The sequence below is a fragment of the Thermobia domestica genome, chromosome 15 (genome assembly GCF_964235325.1).
Source record: "Thermobia domestica chromosome 15, izTheDome1.hap1.1, whole genome shotgun sequence".
Taxonomy (NCBI): domain Eukaryota; kingdom Metazoa; phylum Arthropoda; class Insecta; order Zygentoma; family Lepismatidae; genus Thermobia; species Thermobia domestica.
Window position 1 is genome coordinate 139,563,520 of NC_137468.1, and position 22,506 is coordinate 139,586,025.

The following is a 22,506-nucleotide window of genomic DNA, read 5'->3' on the forward strand; positions in this document are numbered from 1 at the left end:
GCTGCAGCGGCTTCTAATATTGTGCCTACTTTGTTATCGCGGGTTGGTATTTTCATGTTCGGAACTTTTACCACAGCTACAAAAGTTACACAAAAAGAAAAAAGCATGAAACTTGACAACACAATTTAAAAAGTGAAATAAAGAGAAAGAAAAATGAAGTGATGGTACTTACCGTTCTTCAGTTTGGAGTTGCCGACGAGGTCCTCCATGAGGTCTTTGTTTTTCTGCAAAGAATAAATGAGAAGTGTCCGATCAGGCAGGCTGAACTCGTAGCACGGATAGCCAAGACAGATCTCGTACTTCTCTTGGTGTTGTCGACGCCGGCCCCGTCGCTTACGACGAGCAGCGGCGTCACCATGGCAACTACTCGAGTTAGTGGGGGCCGGAGAAGAGGCTCCAGAGCTCGCAAACCCCGAATCCTCACCTCCACGGCCTGCCACCGAGAAGTTGGATGACCTGACTTGGTGGGGGTGGTGAGAGGGTGTTGGAAGGGGGTCTGGTGGTGATTGATCTTCCAAATTTACCGAAGCGAAAACCTCCCTCCCGCAGGTATTCTCATTATTTGTATAACCTGTCCGAATTGCGCTGGCGCGATTCAATAAACTTCCTTCTTCGTCTTGTAGTAATAACCGCGAATTTGAATTGACATTTGAATGACCTTCTCCAGTGCTATTGATGAGATTGACCTTTGACCTTATATCTTGGCAGGACTTGTAAAAGTCGCCTTGCAACTTTGGATAATTTATTGTTGTCGAAGGTGGGTAATAGAAAGCATCCTCAGAAGTTTCGTCACAATAAGATGCACTATTTTGGGTCGTCTCTAAAGAGTCTCCAAAACATGAAGAAGAAAACACCGTCTCACAATTAGCATGCTGATTATTGGGATGATAAGAATCTCCCGAGGTCTGTGGAAGACTACTTGCTAACATGCAACATCCGGCACCAAATTCAACACTTGCACATTCCGCCACAACATCTGTTGAATTTCTCTGTAACCGTGACCTGCAATCGAGAGCTGAACCGTAAACAGAACCACTATTATGATTCTCGTTTGATTCTATGACCTCTGACCTCCACGAAGTGGAAGACAAAAACTGCACATTCGGGAATTCATAACCAGAACTATTATCAACACTGATATCCGAAGTTCTATTCTGTTGCAAATTTAAATCACTTAACACAAAATTCTGCACAGATGGGTTGTCATAAACACTAAGGTCAGAATATTTGTTGGGGCAACAATATTCACTGGTTTGGTACGTTGATACATTGCTGACACCACAGCAACAGCGCTGTCGCTGATTAGTTTGTTGTTGACATGATGGGAAACCGGGGGGATATAGCCCTCCAGAAACACGACACTGAGGACAATGGCATAGTTCACCACTACTAGTTTCGACAGCCGAAGAACAACTAGACAAAGCTGAAGATCTTCCGAAGAAAACATCTTCAAAATTTGTTGTGGGGCTCCAGTTTGTCGCCAATGTTTCTGGAAGCCGCCGTTCCGGTACTGGAGACGTTTCCAAAGAAGCTAAACTCCAACAAGATTCAAAAGTTGACACTTCCTCTAATTGGTCTAGAAGGTCCCTGGAAGGGTTGGTGGATGCCCCCAACTCTTCCAGGCTTAGATACCACGTTGTCCTGGAGCCTATCTTCATGCTCCACGCGACTAGATTCGAACTCGAGAAACGTCACCTCATGATGTTTCATTCGGCGCGACAATCACGCACGAGTAACAACACAAACACAGCGCGACCACTTGCATTCGACAGAGACCTTCCGCACTCAAGCCAAGTACGTAACAGACTGACTGACTTCTTGAGTTGAGTGTTATCCAACTAACAGCAACCAAACAACCGACCGCCCACCCAACCAGCAAGAGACTTTCTGCTTTTACCACTGTTCTTGCCGGTTGCTTGCAGGGTTGCCAAGTCTTGAAGAAGCGTACCTTTTCTCTTTTTCTAAAGCCGGCAAAAAATTAAAAAAATAAATAAATAAATAAATAAAAATAAAATAGTTTGGGGTTTGAAATGCATATAAAGAATTAGTATGGCAGAAAACGAATTCCTTCTAATAAGAAATTGTTCTACTTTCCTCTTATTTATTTATAATAGACATTTTCTCGCTTTGTGTATAATGAGAACAACCAGAATCTTTTATCAAGTATTTGTTAAATTCCTATGTAGGAAGTTGATAATTAAAGAAAGCGAGTTTACATTTCTCTTTAATACAAAAATTAGAATATTATCGGAGAATATTATGTCCTACAGTGCGAGAACTAAAAAGAAGAAGAAGAATAAAAACTTTCTTCTGAGCAATTCTGGAAAATGTTTATCTAAAAGAAGGCCGAAAGTTAGCGCGAGTGCCTTTGGTGCGTAAGGTCTAGGGTTCTATTCCCGGTGGAGACAGACAGAATTTTCGGTATTGAGTCAGTATCATGAGACAATGAAACACTTAAATTAAGAAGAAACAAACTCTGGTCTAGAAAGCCAAAAATAACACCAATGAGAACTAATGTCCTACGCATTGCATAAGAAAAACTTGTCAAACCGGGCATAGCCACTGATAGGTTTTAACAGTATAACTTTTAGTTTAGCACAAATGTATGTTGGTTAGAAGTTCAAAATTCCCTGTCAGTATCAGACGCGGACCTACAGTTTACCATGGACTCATGGAGTTCCACTTCCCTCTCTTCGAGGTCAGCAGGAAGCACGCATGCTTACCGCTCATCTATTTCGAATCCTAACTAAAAGAATCATGGTTCCAATTCCAATCCTCACTTGATTTGTATCGTTATACGAGCCATACACTGACGTATTTTTCCGCCGTAGCCATAAAATTTCTTGCGCTAGTCTTGTTAGCAGCTGTCAATACGTTAGTGTATGGGGCCTGGCGTACGTTTACGTACCGAATTTTTATACGCTTGAAAAGTCTGGCTGCTTTTAACTTCGAGCGTAAATACGGCGCGTAAAAACGGCTCAGATGAAAGGGTTTTCGAGCAGCAGGTGGTCTCTTGCCCTTTCCACGGTCTTCTCCCTGGTCTGGTCTTATTGTTTTCAGAAGAGAAAACCTGTTCTTGTGTTGTCCTCGCGAATCGTTGCTGAGGTTTGCTGGTAGACTCACCAGAAATCATCATTCCAATCTAGTTTCAGTCTTTCCATACAAGATACGATTTCGGCTAAACTAATATTTCCTATTGCACAAAACGAGACATTATTTCCTAATTAAAATTCATAATTAATTTTGAGTGCACAGAGAAAAAGGTATTTAAATCCAATACTTTTTAATCTGAATTCGCAAATTATGAGAGCTCCTGCGTGGCTGTATAGTCAGCGTACCCGTCCTCTGTGCGGGGCGCCCTGTTCGATTCTAGGCGGGAGCTCATGCAGTTCGGGTTCTACTTCTCATATAGGCTCGCTAAACTTATCGAACCTCATGTCTTTCGACTAGGAATTTAAGATTTAATTTAATATTTGGACATTAGTTTTTTTTTTTTTTCACACAGGTAAAGGCGCATATAAAGATGAAGTCACACCTTCAGAGTTACCCATGTTGTGATACTGAAATGAAATCTTTGAGTTTAACTTCCCACGATTAGGCCATTTAGACTAAAGAATACAATAATTAAGGCAAGCGAATGATGATGAGAGAATTGGTGGAATGAAATGTGGAAGGAAACGAGAGTACCCTGAAAAAACCCACGGACATGATGTTGCCCACACAAACTTATTTGCACGGGGATTGAACCAGGGACCCCACGCACCAGAGATAAGTGCTTTAGCACTGAGCCGCTGTGGCCCTCTGTTGTGGTATTTAAAAAAAAGCATGACTGTCAATAGCATTTGACCAATTCTTGCCGAATTGAAAATTATCTATAAATCATATGTTGCTCCCACTATTGAGTATTGTTCTCCTATCTGGTCTATGGCCTGCCCTACTCATTTAAAAAATTAAATTCAGTAATTAATTTCTTTTTAGCCATTGTATCCTACCGAGTACCTCACCTCCGAACACTTCCAAAAAATAACGTTTTAAAATCCCTCAATATCAAACCTCCCCTAGTGAGAAACAAAATTTCTGACCTAATATTTTTCCAAAAAATTATAAATGGCCACATATCATATGAACAGTTGTTAAGTCAGATCAATTTTCGCGTACCCACGAGAACAACACGGTCTAGTGATCTCTTTTACACTCGAGCTGTGAGAGTTAATATTATCCAAAGGTCTCTTCTAAACAAAATTAGATCAGTACCTATAATCAGTTACCAGAAACTGTAGACGTTTTTTCAAGTGAGTATACTTTCAGATCATCTATAAATAAGCTATTTTTGTAATGTCGCTGTTGTCTTGTACCATCTTGACCTCAAATTGTTATTACATTGTTATCAAATTGTTAAAATGTTTCAGAGTAAAATGGCCTAGTGCTGTATCTGTAAGTTTAAATAGTAGTAATCCTGACCTTGAACAAGATACTATCCGATATTTCCCTGATAACACGGAGCAAATAATTGAGTTTGAATATCGAAATTCGATGACGATTCTTGCTATTTTGACAATGTGTTGCTTGTTATTTTAAATACTTTCTCAACTTTACAAGAATTTATAGCGAAATAGGTTCAGAAAGTAACTATTTTTTCACGCGATCTTGATATTACTCGTAAAAAAATTCAATAAACCACGATATATAATGTTTCTTTCTTCGTATATTGTTCCAAACCTCAGTTTGTGCAAATATTTAAATCTAATAATAATCCTATTTCATCATTAATACTTATATACTAAGTCAAATAGCAAATCGTTGTACAGTTTTTTTTTTTCTGTATGGTTGCTTCCCAGCCGTAAAAGTTCTGGTTCAATTCGAGGTGCCGGCCATGTTGAATATTTTTCAACATTGTATTATATCTCATCATGATGGGGTATGTTTACGAACACTTACCTGAAAAGTACAATAGATGTAAGCCCAAACGAGATCATAACTAAGACCAGAATTGAAAATTACACCCATTTACAGAAAATACACTCATAAATTTATATTAACTTATTAAAGCATTTCTCAATCTCAGTGTTGGGAGTACTATCAAACCTTCCTAGATAAATGTCAACTTAAGGTATATTGCCATAAAATATTATGTAACACTCAATACTTGTCATTTAAATAATTTATTTCACGAACAACTCAATCGTTTTACCATGTTTGTAAGTAGTATATGCATCATTATTAGGAGAATTGACATAATTGACGCAATCTGCTACTTAATAGTGTATACTTTTCATAGACATTACATATTGAACATAGTAGAAACTCATCTTCAAGACTGCTTCGTGTGGATGTTTCCATATTGCAGGCTATTAATTAAACATTTATTTATGAAATATGAACTATCACCTAAGGCGTTTTTCAGAAATTCGAAAAAAATTCTCCCTCAAGAGTAAACTACCCGTTGTGGATCTTTTCAGGGAAAATTAGTTACGTCATATTGTCCAGTTATTAATAAACCATTTATTTATCAATTACGAACAAAATTAACTGACTCGTGTTTGAGAAAATATCTCGAAAAAACTCATAGGCAAGAGTAAACTAACCTTTTTGTATTTTTACCACAGAAATAACTTATGCCAAATAGTAAAAGTGGTAATGAAATATTGATGTACGAGAAGAATCGTTAGTCATTTTCGATAAAATCGCGTTGGTCTTTTTATTTGCATCTATCAGTGAACTTCCTTTATTTTGGGGGATAGGAAGAAAATTCGAAAACCTTCCCTTGGAAATCTGATAAAGGTATTAAGTTTAGAAATTTATCACTCGAATTTAAAGAAAATTATCCGATGTTGAGTTCGCCCTTACTACTACTCAATTGATTTGTATGTATATGTGGAAACCCTCAAGTTCGGGTGGATTTTACCCTCATGTCACATACGGTACCCGACAGCAAGAACGAAGAAAAAAGTCATTAAGTTTAAAACATTTTTTTAATACAGTAAATTACTAAAGACTACATTTAAAGAAACCATGAAAATAAACAGTGATAAACTGGCAATAAACGAAAACCAGAGTAGAACTGAATTTAACCTGACCCCGCATGCTAACACCGGGCGACGGTAATTTTGTCACCGGAAAATTCGTCACGGTAATTTTGTCACCAAAATATTACCATATAGGTAATTTCGTCACCGAAAATAATGTCATGATAATTTCATCACCAGTGTCTTTTAGAACATAATACAAGTACAATGAATGAACTCGAAAAAGTTTTTGAAATTGTTTTCTTTAATCTTCAACTGCCAAAACTATGCAGCATAATCCAAATATATTATTATTATTAAATAAAGAGTTACATATTTTAGATATTGTATTTGAGACAAGAGATAAAAGTTTCCAGTAATTCTATCACAGAAATATTGTCATATAGGAAATTTTGTCACGGTTATTTCTTCACCTTTGTTGAATTAAATAGAGACAAAGCAAACGATCAAACAGCTTACGTTATTTTAATAAAACTTAGACAACAATTCAGTTGGTGTTGAACTCTGCAAAATTGAAGTTTCTGTTACTCGAAGCAAGAACAAGCACCAGTAGAAGAAAATAATGTCTGCTTGAGCAAATGTTAAAAGCACAGGTAACATGGGGCACTAATGGGTTCATTATTCACTATTTACAAATATTAAATTTCGCGAATATCAAAATTTCAGAACAGAAAATAATAAACAAATATGGGAAGATACGCCAATCTGTTAATTTTCCCGCAGAATAGACGAAAATTTTCATCGTTCTAGTACCGTTCTCTGAGCCCAAACTCTTGAACCTTCCAAATTAACAGAGTCATTTGAAAAGAGTGCTTTTTTTTTTTTTTTTTTTTTTTTTTAGGAGCTATTAAAAGAATTATATTATATTTCAACTCTGAGTAAACATTGGCAAATTGTTATTGAATATATGTGGAGACCAAATTTCTATAAAGGAAGAAAAACGTATAAATATTTCCGGATGTTTCCTTTAAATATAGCCTTATGAAGCTATTAAAAAGTGAAACATGGATGGTGAACGCCAACTTTTCAATGGCGCCAAAAAACAAAAAAAAAGTGTATGTTATTTGAGGTGAGACTTCCTTTACTAGGTATACGCCCTAATGTAGACCAAGACACAAAATTCATATGAAGAACTGTTTCGTGCGGTGGTGCATCAGTGCAGTGAATTTAGTGAATATCCGGACCTGTAACTATGGTAATGGATTTTGATATAGCGTAAATACTGGCTGTAAATGCAACTTTTGGAGATTCAACTCGTTTATAGCGTTACTTTTTTCACCTGACTCAGTCAACATGGAGGAAGGTCCAAGAGCTTGGACTCTTAGAACGGTACAAAAGCAATGAAAATTTTCGTCTATTTTGCGAGAAAATAAACAGATTTGCATTTCTTCCAATAGCAGATGTGCATCGATTAATACAAGTGACTTCGTAGGAAGAGCTGGAACTTCTGGACTATTTTGATAGCACTTACGTGTCAAACACGTATCGCCCTGTTAAAGCTCGGTCTGGGAATATTTGTTTGCGTAATGTGCCCCGTCTATATCCCCCAGAGAAATGGAACGTTCACTAGGCTACCTTTAGCAGCAATTCTAGGATAATTAATATTTGTGAATTGTGGAACTAGAAGTTTCATCATCTAGTAGGAATGTCCCACGCAACTATTTGGAAGCTTATTCATGAAATTCAACAAGTTGAAGCAACGGTTTCAGCTGTGCTTCATCAAGATGCTGTGGGGTAACCACCCAAACAGCAAACTAGAAGAGTGTTTCAGATCATTTAGAAACGGCTCTAGTCTTTGTGCTTAACATATAACACTGGAACTAAATGTTTCAAAAAAAAATTGCTTGTTGTTTCCTATAGTAGAATGAACATGTAAACCATTTATTGCATTAATACAAGTTATATTTTGTTTGCTAATTTTTTGTTCTGAAATTTTAATATTGCCAAAACTTATATTTGTAAATAGTGATATATAAATCCATTACTGGCCCATTTTGCCTGTGCTTTTAACATTTGCTGAAACTGACATTATGTTATTTTACTGCTGTTTGTTCTTGCTTCGAGTATCCGAAACTTTGATTTTCCAGAGTCGAACACTAACTGAATTGTTTTCCAACTTTGATTAAGATAAGGTCAGCTGTTTCGGTCGTTTACTTTGTCTCTACTTAGTTCAACAAAGATGAAAAAATGACCATGACAAAATTTCCTGCATGCTAATATTTTGGTGACAAAATTACCGGTGACGAAAATTCCGGTGATGATATTACCCAAGTCCGCTAACACCCAACCTTTCAATAAATAAATATTTAAATGATTTTTAACAACTAGATAAAAACTAAATGGCAAGATAAACTTTGAAATAAAAAAAAAGGTAGGTGGAAGCAGCGGGGAGGATCCCTTCAACTTACAAAAGCCGAGGTAACAAGGATCAAACTATTTCTAAAGAATGGGGCCGGACAGCGGCGTAGCGAGCGTTACAAGATTGGGGGGGGGGGGAAAGAAATGAAACTTGAAATTGCCAAGTCTTGATAAAAAAAAAAAATGCCACACTTACCAACCCTGTGGAAAACTTTACAGCAACCTTATTTTCATATTCGTCCCATTTCATGCCCCATCTGAGATATGAATACGAATAACCCCCCGGTTTCGAGTCCAATTTCACAGCTCAATTCAGGATCATTATCATCACCCATGATGCACAACTGTTAATTTGACAACTCATGGTTATCATAGTTTAGGTAATCCCCGCCAGCCAATCCTTACGAGAAGTGCGCAGAGCTTTTTTTCTGTTCTCCAGTCTCCTCCCACTTCGATATCATGATTTCGCATTCTGATGAAAAGTATTAAATACCGGTAGGAAAAATACTAATATTTAACCTCCCTTTTAGGCGCCCCACCAGTCACGCGCCCGGGGCACGTGAATTGCTTTCTTCCCCATAGTTGCGGCCCTGTGAACTACGTAACATGCAATGGTTACGTAATGCTTTGACTTATAAATACGTACTATAAAGAAAGGAAGAACTTCAATTTTTGTTTAACTTTCCGAAAGAAGCAACTACGGGATTAAAAATAAGGTAGAAATGACAACTCATCTGTATGAAAATGAAGTGAAAGACACGCCGGTCTATGCTTTCACCCAGCAGACGTATTGTTTGGCCCTCCAGAATGTGACTTTTGGAATCATGCACTTAGGTTTACAAAATGACTCGACTCATCCATTGTAGCTTCCCCCCATCGAACGCCTGAGAAACCTACTGTGGCTCGCCAGTGCCTTGCCATGGAAATCAGCGCCTGGGGCGAGAGTATACGACGGCGCCCACGTACAATATGAGTGAGATCGAAATAGCAACCGCGAAGCGCCATCATGGTTTGCGCGAAGCGTAAGAAAATTTTCAAAACTAAACCTTGCTTTTCCTTGATTTTGAGCACTTTTTATTACTTTTTCCTTCCATTTTATACATGTCCGCATATATTTTCCTCGGGGCGAGAGTACACGATGGCGCCCCCGTACATATGAGTGAGATCGACATACCAACCGCGAAGCGCCACCATGGTTGACACGAATGGTAAGAAAATTTTCAGAAATAAACCCTGATTTTCCTTGATTTTGAGCAATTTTTGTTACTTTTTCCTTTCCATTTTATATATGTGCACATATATTTTCCTAACATGAATAACATTATAGGACCACCTCCTAAAGCAGAAAGAGGATTTAAGTACATACTAGTAATATTCCTCTAATTTTTCATTTCTTTCTTTTTTCTTTCGTTCTCTTCTTTTTCTATCCCAATTTTCCGCCCCCTTACTTCGGCGCCCGGGGCTGTCGCCCCACTCTCCCCCTTATACAAGGCACTGGCTATACCATTCCCAAAACACACTTCTGTTCAATTCTCCCTACTCGAAAAGCCCTGTGAATAGAAAGTCTTACTGCAAAACAGAACTGAAATAAAAAGTTTATACTAACCAGTCACTGCCTTGTTCTTGTTTTATTAATATCAATTCTTATTAGTTTCATTAATCTCCACAATATGCCTGTTGTCTTGTATACGCTCTTGTATCAAATGCTTTTGTTTCCAATATAACTGCCACCGAAAAACCTCTTCTATCTGTCTTTGTTTTAATTTTGTACGCCACCTCTATTGTGCTTTTGTCAGTGGTACAATTTCTCGATTTTTTTATTGAAGATTCTTCAAAATGTTTAGGAATATCAAATGAACAAAAGTGAAGTGTAATCACATGCAACAAGTAAAGGAGCTTTAAACGAATATATCAATTTATTTCAAGATAGGAAACTGCACAAAATTTATGCCAAATCTATAAAAGAACTGATAAGTTACAGCAACTGGGTATCTAAGAAAATGTTAAACCAAATAAGTCAATTGAACAAAACGGCATTCTTCAAGTTGCCAACTAGGTATTTTAATTTGCCAACTTGTCAAGAAATTGGTAACTTTGAGGGGGAAACTCCCCCCTTACCCCCCTTGACGACGCCCCTCGGGCTGGAAGTAGTTGTATAAGTCTTGTTTTTCCTTTCTGGCCTATTTTGAGCTGTGGATAACAATAAAAATTGGTATCCCGTGAGGGGATAATTTATTCTATTTGTTACTACTATATTCTTCGTTAATTTTGTAAGAAAGAAAAAAAAAAAAAAAAACGAAAGCTGCAACCATTAATAAATCATATTTTCTTTAAATTGAATTTATCATTCAGTAGCCCACTTTTTAACCACCAAAGTCAACAGTCTAAAACATTGTATAACAAAAAAATCAATCAATTATTCAACTATCGGAACACTCCTTTACTCCCTTATTCTTTGTTAACTGCAGTTCCAAACAATAGGCTTATTTCGGAAGGTAAGAGGAAACCACACATCAAGCTCGTTCAGATTGTATTAAATCATCATTGTGTCTGTTTAGAAATTTAAATGTTTGCAATTTATATCGTAAAAAATTGAATATAACTTTTTCCCTGTCCTGTGTCCTCCTCCTTCGAAGTACGATTTATATAAATATTTAGTGATCTCAGATCACTAAGTACAATGATCTAAGATTGTACCAAAACTAGGCCAAGTGGATTGAGCTGCTTGGACGTAATATAGATAAATGTGAATTTTTAATCCTCTTCGGCGTAGCTCCCAGTCTGTTTCTTCTATGCTTTCTTTTTATTTTTTTACTTAACAACACGATGTTTATAGCACCTGCACTTAAAACCATGGCCTCAGATAGATCCATCTTGTTCAAGCAACTTGAGTAAACTGGAAAACGACCATGTGCTCAAACAACAGGCAAGAGGAAGAGCGAAAAATGACCGCTTCTTTTTCTTCTTCTTTTACGCGCCTATTTTTACGCTAGGTGTATGGGCCAACTTACGGACCGAAATTTACGACATCATTTTACGGACCGAAAATGCGCGCTGAAAATACGCTAGTGTATGTTGGCCTTAGGCTGAAGGGACGTAGCCAAGGGTGCGAGTCCATGGGGTCCAGCTCCCCTTTCCCGAAAAATTCGTTCCTGTTCTAGAGTAAGAAAGAAAAACTACCTAATAAAAAAAAAAAAAAAAAAAACAACCACCATGAATCAAGTTAACTTTTTAACCAACTTCAAAAAGAGGAGTAGCTCTCAATTCGACCCGTTTGTATTATATACAGGGTATTTCAAACCAACACCGACAATCTTTGGGAGGTGGTTCCTGACACCAAGATAAGACAGAAAGTATAGACCAACCTGGGTGCACAAATGCTTCCTTTCGGAGTTATAGGCTGCCGAAAACATGAAAAAAATGAACTTTACAGGTTCATAGCTCCAATACTATGGGACCTACCATAGTCGGGTCAAGACTTCACTTAGTAACTAGTATGTACCCTATCCAAATTTCCATGTTTCAGAATCCTCCGGTATTTCCACAACGATTTTTATGGAGGTGGTTGGTGAGTACTTTAAATTATATGCCTGTAGCCAAACTTCCTCTACAAAAAATGTTGCGTGAATACCGCAGAATTCTGAAACATGTATCTTTGGATAGCGCACATATTAGTTAGTAAGTGAAGCCTTACTTGACCTGACTACGGTAGGACCCATAGTATTGGAGTTCTTTTTTTTTTTTTTTTTTTTTTTTTTAATGTTCCTGGCAGTCAATAACTTTGAAAGGAAGCATTTGTACACCCAGGTTGGTCTATACTTTTCGTCTTATCTTGGTGTCAGGAATCATCTCCCAAACGTTGTCGGTGTTGTTTCGAAACACCCTGTATAGGCCAACATAATGTTGTGTGTCTATATTCACGTACAAATTTCGATATAGATACACTGACTGATTTTGAAGCGCGTGAAGTTGTCCCAACCACATTACAGATATACAAGTTTTTTTTACGTCCAGATTTAGTACTTAATTAGTGCCCAAGTCCATAGAATTAGTGCTGAAATTGTTCACTAGATACATTGATTACTAAAATGGTTGAGCCAACTTCACGCTTTCTAAAAGTGGTTTCAAAAACAAACTGCACAAGGACCTAGTGCTTTATTAGTGCTCTTCATCCCACACAGAATTAATGCTCAATAAATAAGGGTATACGGGACATATTTATATTTGGTGTAAATGTGAAGTTGACACAATCACTTCGAAACAAATGAAAATTTTTCATGTCAGGAGCTAGTCCCTAATAAGTGCTTTCAATCCCACATGGTCCCGGAATTAGTACTTAATAAATAAGGGCATATGCATGTTTGGTGTATATCTGAAGATAGCTCAACCACTTCGAGAAAAATGAAAATTTTTCTCGTCAAGAGTTAGTGCCTTTTTTTTTTCTTTCTTTCTTTAAGAGAGCATTCTTTCCTTGTAGTCCCATGCAATTTTCATAAGGAACTAACGATAGTCTTCGGAGCTAGACAATGAAACTCCTCAATGGCTGATAGTGTTTATCATCATTTTATTTATTTTATGATCACACATAATTCGACAAAGGAGCACCGATTTTGATGATTCTTTTTTTGTTTGAAAGAGAATTCTTTCATTTTGGTCACACTTAAATTTCATAAGGATATACCAATAATCTTCAGAGTTAGACTATCAAACTATTCAACGGCTGACAATGTTAAGATCGTAGTTAACCGAATTAATTGTGCATATGTTCACGCATAACTTCACAGATGTACTGATTTTGGTTATTCTTTTTAGTTTAGAAGAGGATACTTTTTTTTTTCGCAAATTCCAATAAATTTTATCAGGATCTGATTACAACCTTTATAGTTATACCATGAAACTCATCAACAGATGATAGTATTAATATCATATTTATGTCCACTTTTAATTCTGCAACGTGTAGACCAATTAATAGGGGTCTATATACAGGGAAACCATTTGTCTTGATACGCACTTATTACTTCTAAACTAATGGATAAAAAACGCTGATATGTTGCAAAAAGAAATCATCAGAGATGACATTGTTTGGCACATTCTTGTAATACCACAAGGTTAACGGTGTTGCTAACCCAACATAAAATTATATATTTTTTTCAAACATCACTATGTCAGTTTATTAATTCAAACCTATAGGACTATGTAAAAGAAAAATAGACAATACCACACTTGTAATGCAGTATTGCAAACTAATTGCAAACTTGATATTTTGCAGAGCTCTACAATATTAATAACGCAAGTGAGACAGATAGGGAATTGCACAAGCAAAGTACCTCAATGTCGAATACTACATTCATCATATGACATATTTCGGAAAAGTAGAAACAAAGTTACAAGGAATTTCAAAATTTGACTTTTTTCAAAGGACCTTATTTCGAAAAAGCGTTTAGATAAGTATTACACCCAATTACGTGCATGACTTTCGATAGACATAAACATCATAATGTCGGGAGAGAGGTGTAGCAGCAAGCTTTTCTTGGGGGCTCAAGGCTTTCTCAGGGGAACAAGACTTTTACATTCTAAAACCGAACCGAAAGTCCTGCTTCAGAATGTGAAAGATTTATAACAGATAGACTAGATAAACATCCCTGCCATTTACAGCAATTTGATATCTTAAACCATTCAAGAGAAATGAAAAACATGATAAAATTATATATATATATATATATATATATATATATATATATATATATATATATATATATATATATATATATATATATATATATATTGCTTAAAATGGCGTTTTTGTGGGAACTCTCAAAAATGTTTTTTTTTTTAATTTACTTTGCTTCTGTAACGTTACAAAAGTACTTTATGGTAGGTGTAATTACAATAAATTTTCGGAATTACATACTTTTAAGCAGGTGTTGCAAACTAACATTTTTTTTATCATATCATCAGAAAGTTTGATATATCAAATTGTTATAAACAACATTGTGATCTTCACATTTATTGAAAATATCTACGCAATCAGATGATGTACTTATCTAAGTAGTTTCCCGAAATAAAGGCTTTTGAAAAAAGTAAAATTTTCAATTTTTTTGTAACTTCGTATTCATGTGAAATCTGTCATATTGCGAACATGTTGTAGTATTAGGCATTAAAGTGCTTTGGAAGTGCATTATCCTATCTGTCTCATATGAGGTTGTTAATGTTATAGATGCTACGAAAATTTTGATGTTTATGATACTAAAGCGTCCTTTATTTGCAACAGTGGGGGGTTGTACATTTTCCTGTCACATGTAGATTTTAAATAGGGTCTATGTAATAACCTGGCGTAGTGCTAATTGAAAATAAATATTTTATGTTGGGTTGCAACACTGTTAATCTTATGATATCAGGGTGTATGCTAAACAATGTTCCTCTCTCGATATTTGCAAGGCATAAAATTTCAGCGTTGTTTGTCCGTTAGTTAAAAAAGTTACAAGGGCGTGTCAAATGGTCCATCCTGTTTATATTGTATTTGGTCATACATGTTTCGTAAGCTTACCTACTTTATAGGAAGTTCGTGTTTTATATTTATTTTAGGTGTTTAATCACGTGATGTTGGAGGAAGAACATAAAATGGACAGGAAGAGTAACAAACGAAGATGTTTTAAAATGGATAGGAGAGAAGAGGACGCTTCTAGCCACCATCCTTCACAGAAAAGCCAATTGGATTCGATCTATCTTGCGAAGAAATTGTCTTCATACCGCCATAGAAGGAAAGATGGAAGGAAAGCGAGGAATAGGAAGAAGAACGCAATTGATCGATGATTTGAAAAATAGAAGAAAATATTGGGAGCTAAAAGAGGAAGCTGAAAATTGAGAAACATGGAAGAAATATTTCCAAGCTCAAATTGAAAATTAAGCAGAAGAATAAAAAAAACTCATTAGTCCCAGGACTACTTAATAATTTAACCAAGTACAGGGTTAACGAAGAAAGAGGAAAAAAATAACCGAATTCAAAACCGCACTAAAATCAGAAAAAAATAAAAATAATAATTTCAACAAAAGTGGTAAAAGTAGAAAACAATAAAAGCGCTAAAAAGCAGATAATAGTTTATTAGCATCATCTATAAAAATTTTTGAGCTCTCTGGAATTTAATTAATACCTAATATAAAATTAGTTTTGATTATAATTTTAAGAGGCGTATTGTTTTTTTTTTTTTAACTTTTATCATTATTACTTAATTTTTTGTTCTGTTTCTAATTACGCGATAGATGTGTATGTTAACCCTTATGCATGTATGTATGTTAACCCTATGTGTATGTTAGCCCTGTCGCTTACAAACAGCATCGTTTGCTATTGCATTATACACACAAGTGGAGACTTCAGTGAGAGTTTAATTGGGAAGAATGTTTTTATACAATATTCATATACGTGATTTGGGGAACACTTGCTTAGGTAACTTCTTCATCAGCAGGGAAAGTCAAATTCAGTATACTGAAGAAGTTCTATTTCCCGAGTAACTTGAAAGTTTGTTTTATTTATGGTTTCTGGGTGTGTAGAAAGATACAGTATTTCAACAAAACTGCTACTAGTTGCTCCTTCTGAGAAACATTCCTAATTAATTGACCATAATGGACAATGTTTTTAATTTCTAGTTATGGACAATGTTTTTCACTAGCAACAGATGAGTAACTATTTTAGGGCAATATTACTTGGAAACAAATATCCTGTATTTTGTAAAGTAAATACAAAAATACTTTTAAAATTACGACATCATGGTCAGGAAGACATGTTTCAACCATGAAATAATAACCAAAACATCTTTACGGGGATTTCGCAGTGCTTGTCAATTTAAGGGTTAATAAGTATGTAACCAAGTTATTATTATTATTATTATTACAGAATCGATTAAGAAATTCAAATTGCAGAAATGGTTTGAGCAGAGTTGGCAACATCAATTGTTTTTCACTTCTTAAATAGATTGAATTCTTTGTGCTGAGTAAAATATGCAAAGTTAAATAATTTTGTATGTAAGACTTCACTGGATTTATGGTTATACAACGGTAAATTCATTACGTTTCCTGTAATGTTTGTATTTTATATCAAAATTCAAAACAGCTCTCCCTGCTGGTCTAATGACTAGTGCGTGTGCCTTTGGTGCACATGGTCACGGGTTCGAATCCCAGTGGAAGAGCAGAAAATCTAATCTCACCATCATTTACTTTAATCAATCATCCGGGGAGCCCGGTGGATCAGCGGCAGAGTGCTTACTTCTGGTGCGTGGGGTCCCTGGTTCGATCCTCAGCCAACTAAGCTTGTGGTGGGCATCATACCCGTGGGTTTTCTCGAGCACTCCCGTTTCTTTCCCCTTTCGGATATAGTATACATGAAGCTGCATCAGTTCCCGAAGGAGCAGGACGCTCATACTTTTAGGGATTATTCATTGAGTATGCACGAACTTACAAAGGGGGTAACAAAGCGACTTTTATTTACTTATCGACTGATACGAAAATAAAAAAGAACGTACCTGTACTTTATATTTGCATGTGTAGTGCCCTTGTACTTTATCTATGACTATGTGTGAGTGGGGGGGGGGTGAATTTAACGCATATCGCATGTCTTGTGCACATGGATACTTCTTATTATTGCACTACGTAGAAAATTTATGGTATTTCATGTAGAAGTGGTAATAGAACATAGAAGAAACGCAGATCAGGGGGTTCTCATGTATACTATTACTCCACTTTCTAATTCCACCAATTCTTCCATCCAAATTCACTTGCTTTAATCATCGTCTCCCTTAACCAACGTTCATTTTTTCCATTAATCATCCACCTCCTTTAGCCTAAAGAGTATATACGTGGGACGTTAAACTTTTTTTCTTTTTTAGAATTTAAAAAATGAAATGAAAAAAATGAAATTTTTGAGTTTTACGTCCCACGGTTATGCCGGTTAGGCTAAAGGAGACGGTGATGATGAGTAATGAATGGAATGGTGGAATGAAGAAAGTGGGAGGAAACGGGAGAAAACCCACGCACACGGTGTTTGTCCACCACAAAGTTCATTTGGCGGGAGCAGGGTTTGAACCCGAGACCCCTAGCACCAGAGGTGAACTCTCTACCACTGAGCCACCGCGGCCCCTTTTTTAGAATTTAAAGAATCCCTTCAAAGTGAAAAGTCACTGAAGGCTCTCAAGTCGAAAGTTGATTTTGCTGGGGGGGGGAGGAGAACAGGAATATAAAGTTGGTCTCACCTCCATTGTATTGTGATTTTTCTCTTGTAAAACTCTGGAGTACTGGTAAAATAAGAGCTGGGGGGGGGGCAGCTAGTTACGATAATAGCGATACAATCCAAAATTAAAAATTAATTTAGAAAGTGCTCATGAAATCACGGATCTTACCTTGAGACATGTTGAACCACACTGAGTAATGATTCCGTAGATCAAAGAGTAACAGAAGCTAAGCACGCACATTTTTTTCCTTTTTGTCACTATCAAACAAAAATGTGTTCCCACATTAAGCACTAATGGAATGGATATATTGCGCTATTCACATGAACAACACCGACTATTCCTTTACTTTGTCACTTGTCTCTCTAGCCTTGGAAAAAAAAAATCGTTATCTGTTACCTCAAGGCCCAATAACTTGTTTCTTGCTCTCTTAAAGCGCTATAGTCCCTTTCTGTCCTCGATTCGAGCCTCATTCACTTAAAAAAAAAAAGAACCTTCCCATGAATATCAACTCACACACTGCCAGATACAATAGCAATTCAGGTTTTCGTAAATACTAAACCACACGACAAAGCAAAAGCAAATACTACATGTTCTTTTTTTTCAACTTCCGGTAATGTTATTTGCTACACAGTTTCCACACAATAAGAAGCACATTACTGTCATTTTTATTGTAGGTACTTCCACACAAGTAAAAATGTCATTCGCTATGCAGAGTAAATCTTGTAAAGAGCATGGGTTAAGACGTACACGTTTCGATTGTAGCTTGTAAAGAGTACGCAGCAACTTTTCTGCCTGTTACGTTCGTTTGAAACACGCTTTGTATACTTTGGTACTTCATTCAACAACAAAAACCGACTACAGAAGGAAATCACTAATTACGAACTCGGTTGCCATTCTTTAAGGATTATTAATGGTTTTGAGATAGGACGTAAGTTGTGACTACAAAAGAAATGTCAATAGTAGGTATTTTCAGTGGCGGCTCAGGGAAGTCAAATCAGTAAATATTACAATTTTATCACTGTAAGGTAACATTAAAAAATATATATATATTCTTGAAAGGAAACAAGATTGCTAGTTCTACGTTCCACAGTTATGCTCATATCAAAGTAGATTAATGAAAATTAATTACTGTCAAATACTGGTCAAATAAGCATTTATGGAAAGAAATCCCGAGGAGAAAATCCACGGACAAGATGCTATTCAATACACAGTCGCGTGTTCGGAAATCGAACTAGGACTTGTCGCACCAAAGGTGATCGCTCTACCACTGACGCTTAGCCTTTCCTAATTGTCCTATACAAAAGTAGGGTAGGGGGTTATGGTCCTATACAAAAGTGTTTTACCTTTAGTCTGTAGTGCTAAAATCGTAATTTCTTACCAATTTGACTCCCCTCACAAGCAGCCACTGAGTGTTCTATTATTGTAAATAGTTTGATAGTAGAATCAGTGAAATGAAGAAAGGAAAAGGGAAATAAAAGTACGATAGAAATGGTTGGTAGCAAAATATTTACGCTGATCATAAGAATAAAGTAAATGCATTATGAAATCATTATTACAGATTCCAAGTTATTTCCATAAATCAACAGCACTTGGTTGTTGCGTGGAATAAACCTTAAAGGCGTGTTCTAATGAAATAGTCAGAACAAGGTTCTCTGTTTATGTCCTACGATCTAAAGGAGACATGATAAATGATGTAGATGATGAAGATTTGATGAAAATGAGGGAAAACAACAGAACACTGAGAAACCCTTGGACACGAGATGTTCACTATGAACTATCAAAGACGTACGCATGGGGTGGGTCCTGGGGTCCGCCCATTCCCGGAATCTGACTTTTCTGTAAATTTAATCAATTTTAGTTGTGGTTTTACAAATTTTAATAAACAGTAATTTATTCTCATATTAAATTTGAAACCCTTTTAAAAGCTCTACACCTCTTCCGAAATAAATTCCTTCCGATGTGCCTGTGAATTAATATTAGATGTGTCTATGAATTAATATTAGATGTGTCTGTGAATTAATATTAGATGTGTCTGTGAATTAATATTATATGTGCCTTGAATTAATATTAGATGTGTCTGTGAATTAATATTAGATGTGTCTGTGAATTAATATTAGATGTGCCTGTGAATTAATATCTGAGTCTAAGACTGAGAAGTAGATCCAACATACATCGCAATAATTATTATTTGTACATTCTGATACAATACGTTTATGCAGTAAGATATTATTATTATTATTATTATTATTATTATTATTATTATTATTATTATTATTATTATTATTATTATTATTATTTAAAAAAGAATTACGGAGCATTAGAAAAACAAATAACCCACTGCTACTAAAAGGGATGTTTGCTCTCTGGATGGAAGAGTGCTCCCTTGTGAAGCGAAAGGTCTCGAATTCGATTCTCGGCTATTTGAGCTTGTAGTAAGCTTTTGGGAGGAGAAATGCGTAGGATCTTCAATTCTTCTTATTTTATGATTCTATCAGTTTTTTCCCATACATTTTGTTTAATGTACAGGACATAGCCTAATTGTTGGACATATGAATTATAATATATTAATTCAGAAACGATCCAGAATTAAAAAGGAGAGAGAGAGAGAGAGAGAAGAAAGAAAGAAAAGGTAATGTGTACTTTTAAATAATATTATTACAACTTCTAAACTAATTAAATGAAACAACTTGAAAACTAAGTAAATAAATGAAATAACTTTTGAATTGTTTCTTTCAAACTACTTCCTGGAGTCACAGTGTTCGTTTTGTGCTTCGACTTTCACAAGTGACTTTAGTAGAAGCAATCTGAAATGAAATGAAATAAAATCTTTAAGTTTAACGTCCCACGCTTATGCCGGTTAGGCTAAAGGAGACGGTGATAATGAGAAATGAGTGAAATGGTGGAATGAAGAAAGTGGGAGGAAACGGGAGAACCCCGAGAAAACCCATGGGCACGGTGTTTGTCCACCACAAAGTTCACACGGCGCGAACCGGAATCGAACCAAGGACCCCAAGCACCGGAGGTGAACGCTCTACCACTGAGCTACCGCGCCCCCATAAAAAAGGATGTAATGAGCTTTGGGGAAGTTATCTTCTTTGCAGAGATAATAGTAGAACTTATCTCTATATATATGATTCAACTTATAAAAGCATAAATTAAAAAAAAAAAAAAAAAAAACAATGTGTAATACTAGATACTTCAAATGTGTATGATTTTGTGAAATCAATATTATTTAACCTTTGAACAATCTGTATTGAAATTATAAAACATGTTATCATAATCATGAACTAGTACCAAGATTTTTTAAATAATTATTTTAGGTCATTTTGTAATTGCAATTTCCATTACATTAGTTTGTTGTTAAGATTAATCTTCTAAAGATATCTCCTGCAGAAAACACATAAAAACATTATTAACATAAAAAATACTAATTATAAAATGTTTGTTTTCTATATTATAATGGTAATACATGTATGGACAAGTGCTCCTGCATGTACGGACTGCTATATAGCAAGGTCATACAGTTATAATTTGATTACTCGTTTTGCTCGGCTACTTATGCTTGAAAGGTCGGTAAGAGAAACCGCAACATAATATGTAACACATGGTCGGTTTAAATTTAAATATCCATTACAGTATTTGTTAGCCCGTTCTTATTTGAATATATGTTACTGCTGTACTTAGGTTGTGATGTATTTGATTACATTGAAACAGGAGAAAAAAAAGAAAAAAGAAAAAAAAAACATTACGTGATGGAAAAGGGTAGTGTGCTGACCTTACAACTGAAGTTAAATCTTAATTTTAACATCCCTTTCTTATGTTCTATATGTTAGATAATGAAAAAAAAAATCTAAATGTTTCAACTTAATGTCTCCCCCTCCCCACGATTATGCCCGTTAGGCTAAGGGAGACGATGATTAAAGCAAGTAAATGATGAATGAAGAATTGTTGGAATGAGGATGTGGAAGGAAACGGAAATACTCCGAGAAAACCTACGGACACAATGTTGTCCACCACAAACTTACTTGGTCGACGATCGAACTAGGGACCCCACCTACCAGAGGTAAACGCTCTACCACTGAACATCCAGGTTAGATATTGAAATGAAATGAAATATTTCAGTTTAGCGTCCCAGGATTATTCCGTGTAGGCTAAAGGAAACGGTGATGATGAGAAATGAAGAAAATGGGGGAAACAGGAGAACCCCAAGAAAACCTACGCACCCGGAGGTTAGGTGTTCAGTTTTTGTAGTCTCTTTCCTTATACAACACTGAGGTTATCAAGGTGAACACTGGTTAGATTTGAGCCGGAATCTATTATTAATATGGGTTCCGAACTACCAATAATTAATTAGTGGAGTAACAATACATGTCTTATAACGTATACTTATTTTTTGTAGTGAAGTAAAAATACATATACGTTGGTGAGTTGATATTGAGTCCCTTTCAGCAGCGAGGCTATATCAGACGGGATCTACTGATTAATGTGGGAATACGAACCACATGAGCTCTCGCAGGGAATCGAAGCCGGGTCTTGCACGCGAAAGGCGCGTAACCGCTTTGCCACGAAGGAGCTCTCCTTGCCGATTTGAATCGCTCATACCACTTGTAAATAGTCTTCAATGACAACATTTCATCGCCATACTCTGATTTTGACATTTCGTGAGCTTCTTTGGCACTTTTTTTTTTTTTTTTCAGCAGAACAAAACTTGATGTTGGCGCGCGACAGACACTTGTAACACGTGTGTCTCTGTGTACCTCACTCTTCTGCCTCTGGAAGACAAATAACATGTCACAACTCGTTCAAACTCGACACTGACTGTACCAAAGGTCTAGGCTAACGGACTTACTAGTTGAAATTGATACAACATCGCTAGATGGCACTGTGCAACTACATTCACC

General features: G+C 36.1%; 1 protein-coding gene across 4 annotated transcripts in view; it reads right to left on the reverse strand.

Annotated features, from left to right (window-relative positions):
* Positions 1-22,506, reverse strand: part of Epac (Exchange protein directly activated by cAMP) — a 1,466,091-nt gene that overhangs the window by 290,135 nt on the left and 1,153,450 nt on the right. For 2 of the 4 annotated variants that reach the window (XM_081740195.1, XM_081740196.1), the window contains exon 5: positions 173-224. In XM_081740195.1, coding sequence (XP_081596321.1) covers positions 173-224 — 52 coding nt within the window. Of the gene's footprint in view, positions 1-172; positions 1,867-17,773; positions 18,354-22,506 lie in introns of those variants that run through there. The other 2 variants (XM_081740197.1, XM_081740194.1) reach the window with 2 other exon arrangements.